At 36.4% G+C, this 7,733-nt stretch overlaps 1 protein-coding gene across 1 annotated transcript in view; it reads right to left on the reverse strand.

Annotated features, from left to right (window-relative positions):
• Window positions 1-1,946: 1,946 nt before the first annotated feature.
• Window positions 1,947-7,733, reverse strand: part of LOC109312769 (mediator of RNA polymerase II transcription subunit 1-like) — a 7,274-nt gene continuing 1,487 nt past the window's right edge. Inside the window, exons 2-5 of the mRNA XM_019539047.1 lie at window positions 4,768-4,963; window positions 4,325-4,420; window positions 3,707-3,815; window positions 1,947-2,570 (exon numbers count right to left, since the gene is read on the reverse strand). Coding sequence (XP_019394592.1) covers window positions 2,447-2,570; window positions 3,707-3,815; window positions 4,325-4,420; window positions 4,768-4,822 — 384 coding nt within the window. The 5' untranslated portion in view covers window positions 4,823-4,963 and the 3' untranslated portion in view covers window positions 1,947-2,446. The remainder of the gene's footprint in view (window positions 2,571-3,706; window positions 3,816-4,324; window positions 4,421-4,767; window positions 4,964-7,733) is intronic.

Below are 7,733 nucleotides of genomic sequence, written 5' to 3' on the forward strand. Positions count from 1 at the left end.
GCAGCCCTGTGTCGTGGCCCCTGACTGGAGTGCATACCACTACTTTCAATACTTCAACTGAGGGGTGCAGTACAGAAGCATAAATCCAACAAAGCTGAAGTGCCCTATTTTTAAAGCATTTTGAACAGTAGGCCTCTCCCCACCCATAATACATGGCATGTAGCATCTACCATACCAAGTGGGTGATATGGACCTTGCTTGTATTGGGGAGGAAAAGGAGGACTTTCTTCCCCAGTTGCTAATCCTTATACAGTCAGTTTCACATGATACACATCAGATAAGAGCATAATTTACATAACTGCATAATGTGAGACAGATCTTGCTTGCCAGTTGCTTATGTTATAACAAACACTGCTTATAAGCATATCAGTTAAGTATGTAAACTACTTATAGTGCACAACATCTTTTGGTCCCACTGTCTACTTTGTAATGTACTCTGTCTAACTATAATAATTGGAGTCAGAAATAGTGAAGCAGTTGTCAAAGAGCTGTTATTAGAAGCCTGCAACATGACAGAAAATAACAGCCCTTTAACTGACTAGTGCCCCTTCCTTTTGAAGCTACTAGTAGCAGCTCTGAAGCTGCCTGTTAAGAAACATTGAATATGATGAGAGCTGACCAGTCTGCGGGTAGCTAATGCCATTGTACTGACAGCTGTTGAAATGGGTGCTTAATGAACATGATTTATATAGAGTCTGTGTAAGTGCCTAGTTTTTTTTTCAGTTCCAGAGTTATGCAGTTAAGTAGTGTACATCGTATTCAAGTTTTGCAGCTATACTAAAAATAACTGTGTAAGGTTCTTGCCTTTCTTGGAAATTTCAGAACTGTCAGCTTGGATTCAGATGGACACAATCAGAGAATTTATTCTAACCCAGTTCTAATAACTGTTAGTAAAAATTCTACCTCCTAATTCCCGTTCTCCCTTCAAGTAGACTCCCTTGTCTAAAACTTTCTTCTTGACCATATACATCACTTGTTTATGGTTTTCCTTTTAGTGCCTTTAGTTAAGGAGACATTAACAACAATCTTCTATATGTCACTCTCAAAACCAGCCAAACGGTCTTAACAGCTTTTACCCTCATCTTCTCTATGATAAACTTCTAATGCCTTCTGCCGATTTTTATCTTAACTTTAACTGCAATTCCTTTGGGTCAGAAATATGTTCTCGTTAGTTTGTGAAGTTCCATGCACATTAACCACTATCAGTCAATTTAACTGCAAATCAAGAATAACAAACAGGATGTCTTTTATTATTAGCTAGTAGTAGCTAGTAAGTTGTTTGTAACTTATTTTTTTCTCTCAAAAAAAAAAGTGCCTGTTAAGTGAAATGCCAAAATAAAATAATAATAGTTTACTTTAAAATCATGATTGAAAAAAACCTGCCACACAATTTTACCTTAACTTTATTTGCATAATCAATAAGAGATTTACATTTTCAAGTTGAATATCAGGCTAATTGTTCCTGCAGCATTTGGATGCAAATGGCTTTGTAACTTGTAAATTTAAGTATTCTCATTCACCTGTAATGATCACAGGCCCTATGCAGTTCATCTCTTAATTTTTCATTTCCTCCATTGGAGAAGCTTTTCATTAACTACAGTCACACTTCCATTTTTGAAGGAACTTAAAAAAAATGTGGAATTGTGCAATTATAAAGAATTTACTCTTGTTCACATGTATGTGCACCGTTGTGCGCTCACCTAATATGTTTCACACAGTACAGAAGCTCTCTCCCCATCTTTATTTTTTAATGTTAACAGAAGGATACAGTTGGTTTTTGTGTGGTTCATTTATCAAAGTGAATACCTAAGGTTAAAGCAACAAAACTTTAGCTACCATACATTAGTTCCCTGTCTTCTAAGAAATACCTGCTACTATTTACAATGTTGACTAACATTTCTTAGAGCAAAATTAAACTTTTCAAATTTGTATTTAAATTTTCAAATTCTAGCATATTAACAGGGGTTTTTTTTTTTTATTTAGAATACAAAAGCAGAAGAGGTTTCATTCCAAGGTGTTAAGCAAAAGAACTGACTACTTCTGGGAAATTATCTGCTGGTTGATCACTCTATAAAACAGTTGATGTGGAACCATAACAGATTTACATTAGACAATATTTAGTACACTTATTCTGGGATTTCTTGTACATCACACTCAGCACTGGCTGTGGAGACACCTTGTTCTACATAGTCAAATGAAGTCTGCAAGCTAGCTGTAAAAAGACTTTCTTCCATGCTGTCAGATGAAGTTTGCAGTATTTCTGCAGCCTGCCTGTCTGCCTTCCAGTCTATCAGATGTGTTGGCTGGCAGTAGAGCTGTTTTCTTCCATGATAGTGCTGGAGAAACTTTCTTCTATAGTAACGGTTACATTTTGTGTATTGGTTACTGTGGAGTTGTGTGTGCTGGATGTAGACATATTTTCCTTCACATTATTACAGGATGCTGGTTACTCACAGGTAACTTCAGGATTTTGCTCACCGACAACCTCCATATTTTGTGTTCTACCATCTGCTTCTAGGTTGACAGCATTCTTGAAAATAGCTCTCATGACAAGAGGGACAGATAAGCAACTGAAGAGAAAATGTTTAAAACTTTATCTGCTACTACAATGCTTCATCATTCTCCACATTAAACTACTTTTTTAGAGTGGGTTAACAAATATAAAGTCTTTCCTGGGGAAAAGGTTAATCAGAGTGCCTATCACATTCTAACATAGAGCAGTTTTGGCCTCTTATTTGGCTGAGTGCTTTCCTACAGAAACTTTAACAAGAGAAGCTAGAGGTATACCCATTCAGACAGTATCTAGGTATGTGGATTCTTATGTTCTTGATGCTAAGCACTACATCCAAATCCAAGTAAAATGTATCTCATATCATTCAGTTTTGGATTTGGGATTTTACTTTAAATATTGTCCACTTAACTTTTCATCAGCTCTACCATTATAAAACAATACTGGAATTTACCCAAACACAGACTGTGCTGACTTCATCAGTTTTTACTATTTCCTCCATTAAGCTAGATATAAACTATTGATTCAAGCCCATCGAGCCTAAATTCTTCTTACTACTGTACCACCAAATAGCTGTTTATTGACCTAATTGAAGTGAATTAATGATCTCCATGTTTTTCTTAGTACATACATGTCCATGCTACAGCCTGCATTGGGAACCCAAGGACTGACTAGACATAGGACACTGAACTCTCTTACTTCCTGAAGGTGGTCCCCCAGAAAGGTAGGTGGTACTCATTGTCAAGCTCAACACAAAAAACCTCACATTGAAGCCATCAGTGCAGTGTCTGCTGGGTGAATAACAGGGCCAGAAGATCTAGCCCTTTTCATGAAAGTACCTTTCAAAAAGAGAGTCTCTTAAATGTTAATTTCCCCGCCCCCCCCACTTCCTACTGGAAGAACCTTATAGTGACAGACAAGAAATCTATATAAGCAAATATTGCTATAAATCAAATATGTTTAAGGAAGAGTGTGACACCCTTTCAATAAAAAGGACTAGAATATACTTAAAAGACAGAGCTAAGGCTATCCTGTTTTCCTCCTTGTGCTTTCACATTAACTAGAAGTATGTTTTACACAGATGATTTTTGCATATTACGGTGTACTTTTACTATTCATAAAAAATATTTCCATTAATAAGCACTTTAAATTGGTGCCAAGAATTTTATTTTAAAATAATGCAGCTTGAACACCTACCGCTCCACAACTCTTGCGATGAAATCATTGCTGCAATTTAAAGTCGTATCTTGCGGATTTATATGAAGACTGCATTTGATTTCTCTGGAGCTCAAGACATTGATTACCACTGACCAAGAAAAAATATGCCAACATTATTTTGAAATGTCTATACCCGTGATCAATTAATAATTCCTTTCAGTTCTAAAATGTAACTTAAAGTATTGAATATTTTTAATTTTTTGGCATACTAACAAATAAGTGCTAATGTGTTTAAAATAACATGGCTGCAATCCGCAATCCTTCTGATTTAAGTGGGGCCTCATCAGGGTACATGTTCACTGTATTAAAGAAACATGGGTCCATTAAGTGGACCTATGGCTTAACCCAGCACATGGCAATTCTTATGTTCTTAAGAAAACCTTAGTTTTTGTCCGTATTTTTTTTTGTTTTAAGCTGTAGATGTAATACTTTTGGCCACATATTATTTATACACAGAAACGTAATCCTTATGAACAGCATTAGGTTTTAGAAATTCACTACAGGTCTTCAAAGTTAGTATGTGGTATATGCTCACTACTGAACCCCCTGTTCTGAAACTAGGGGGAACAACAGCAATATAGAATAATCTTTACATACCACAAGCTAAATTCACTCCTACAGGATGCTGGAATGAGATGGAAAAGCTGGTGTCTTTTACTGGAGACACTTCAAAATAAAGCAGCTCTGAATAATCTGTAAATGAAATAACTAAGTTTATTAAACTTAGTCCATGTAAGTAAATTGTAGAGTAGTTCTAAACATTGGCAACTCCATCTTGATAGGTTTTAATGTAGTTTGTGCCTCTGAGGACTAAGTAATGCATCTAAGACTTAAGAATGTTACTTTAACATCTGTAACATACAGGGAGTGATTTACACAAAAATTAAGTATTCTGGTCATTTAGAAACCAAGTCTTTTCAAGCACACTGTTGTAAAGGCTTCAGAAAAGGAAGCGGTCAGAGTGGGGACATACAAACAAATATAATGAGTTAAAACAGCATTACAGAGAAATATACTGTTCTTCCAGACATACCAGTTACCTTTGTTTATACTGTTCTCAGAGACACAGCTGCTAATAAGGGTGTTAAAAACCATCTGATGCCGAAGAATATCTATTATAGGAGGCACGAACTTTGGATGGGTGAATGGAATTTTACTGACCAATGCTCCTGTGATCCCTGATTCTTCTGTGCCTTTATTTATGAAATAACTATGCTTCGGACAATCTGGAAGAGACTGACAAAAAAGTATGCTTATTTTGTGAAGAATTAAAATGCGATGGCAAATCCTGATAATATGAGAATATTACATGGGACCTGATTCTAAAAGAAATTTTACACAACATGTACTTTCCAAATTTGTCAGGCCTGTCTGCAACTCAACAAAAATATCACTTAGAAAAAAAGGTCACCTGAGACCATACTTCTTTCCCACAAAATATCTTTCAACCTTGGGGAATATGCACCTGTTACAAGCCAATAAAGTATGAATTCTAGTTCCAGCTATTGCACTGGTTGATGTTAAGAGTCCAAAAGGTCATAGAAATATAAATAATCAAGGCCTTTTACCTTAGGAAAGGCAATTACAGTATCATTTAGCCACTCTGCAGATAAGGTAACAACGGATGGGGATAATTCAGGTAGAGCCGAGAACAAAACCCAAAACTCATTCATTTTGCCATGTTCTCTACTGCAAGGAATAGGTTTGGCTATGTTGTCTCTTGACCATTCTTATACCCGACACATGGAAGATATCAATTTTTAGCTGATTTTTTTAAATGAAATCCTTATAAATTTTAAAAAGAGGAATCAAATTTTAATTACCTGAAACCCTGCTTTGTACAAGGTAATTTGCATTATCACAGAGCCCAGAGATACCTCAGCCCCATAAGAAATTACTGTCCAGAAGAGCATTCCATCTTTTTACTCTTCTGTGAAATATGAAACATCATAACCCGAAGGAAATATGACTACATCCTGCTTGCCACCAAACAACTTGGAGGTAAACAGACTACTCCAACCTCTGACCTAATCCGCATAAAATGAACTGTGCCAACCAGGAGATTTTACCACACCTTCAACTTCCCTATGAAATATGAACTTTCATTTCTACTGAGGAAAACTTTTACAGTCCTTTCTCCTGAATAATGGTGCTGGTGCCTAAAAGCTTGCAAATAAAGATTCCCCCTCCCCCCCACAAAAATCTAGTTGGTCTAATAAAAGACATCACCTCCACCATGAGTTATGATTCCTTCTCTCAGTCAGTCATTTTAGTGTCCAACAGTGTAGCACACTCTAGCAAACCTTTATGTAACTCAGTAGTAGAAGTATGCACTGCAGTTACTCCTGTGGGTGCACGGGGGGGAGGAAAGGTCCAAAGACAACAACAGCTGTTTCACCCTCCACCTACTCATGTACCTACTACAACAGTATTCATCAAAGCCAACTCATCGAGGGGAGAAATTACAAGTGCAACCCTTAATTGGTATGAGGTGCCTGGAGTAATTGCAATTCATTTGTATCATTTCATATAGTAAAAAACCTATGTACATAGAAGAAGTGAAGTTAGCTACTGTTGTTTAAAAATTCTGGTTTTGAGCCGTGTGAGCTGTCCCTTTAAGAACAGAGCTGGATACTTAATTGAGAGGGTGTGTATTAAAGAGGGGGTATAAAATGAAGGAAATTTTGCCAGAGTCCACTGAATGAAAGACCCTACCAGCCTAAGATCTAAGAAGGTAAGAACTTGAGAGGAACCAGAAGGTAAGAACTTGAGAGGAAGCCTTAATTCCTCTCTTCTAGCTGTACAATTAGTTTAATGAGATGGGTCTTCTCAGGACACTGCTAATGAACTGTGGTCTTTCAGCTCTATGCAGTTCAGATATTCAGGAGCTCCTGTGTAGAAAGACTAGGAATTGCAAGCTCCTATGTATTGCAACTACAGCTACCATACTGCAAACTGACCACCTTGCTCTGCACTGTTAGCCAGACTCAGTAAGAGCTTACCCAAGCTCAAAACACGGAATTATGTCTGTTACTTGTAGAGGAAGTGCCTTCTTTTCCAGCTGTCTCTACTATCAGGCTGAAGGTATGCTTCTCCCTTTAAAGCCTTACAATATTAGAGGTTATGATTATTTGTAACTAGATAAGTTAATTACTGAAACTAAAGTACCCCCAAAATATAAAAAGTGATGACAAACTGCCTCCAAATACTATTTGCCACATATCTTCAGTAAACACCTTTTTTAAAAGGTATCACATTGTATAATAAAGTAACAAATTAAATTAATTTTTTTTCTGAATTTTGTTTTAATAAAGACCATAGCAACCAATTTGCTACTCTAGCTATCATATGGTAGAGAACATCACAATTGTTAGTATTTAAAATGGAGTGGCAGATAAACAAACTTTGAGCATAGAGTGTGTTTTGGGTTCTTTTGGGGTGGGAGACACAGGGCTTAAATAAAGTCTCTTGAGAGGCAACCTATTTCCTACCTAGCTTCACACTAATTGCTCACAAATCCAGCTTTCAGAGACTTGTGAAAAGTTGGTGAACAAATTTAGCTGGCTAAATGTGTTTTGAAAAAGTAACATTAACTTCAATAACCATATTCAATGCAATGTCTCAGTTTGAGCTGCATTTAATAATCTTTATCTCAAAATAAAAAACATAGGTAGCATATTACACTCTAAATTTGTATGAATTCTCCCTCATGAGTGCTTGATTCCTGTTCATAATTCTGAATATTTACCTTGCTTACTGACAGGAAAAAAAGCATTTACTTTACCACATAAAAGCATACACCCTGAATAAGAATAACATGGACCTGCATTACAAATTACCAGGGGTGGGGAGACGACAAACCAGAAAATACTTACCACAATGAAACAAGAATTATTTATGGAACAATCCTCCTTGTACTTCCCATTAAGGGTAAATTGAACAATCAATTCATAAAGAGGAGCTAGTGTTGGGGCAAAAATTGGAATGCCTTAAAAAAAAAAAAAAA

This window comes from Crocodylus porosus, unplaced genomic scaffold (genome assembly GCF_001723895.1).
Source record: "Crocodylus porosus isolate Cpor-Errol unplaced genomic scaffold, CroPor_comp1, whole genome shotgun sequence".
NCBI lineage: Eukaryota > Metazoa > Chordata > Crocodylia > Crocodylidae > Crocodylus > Crocodylus porosus.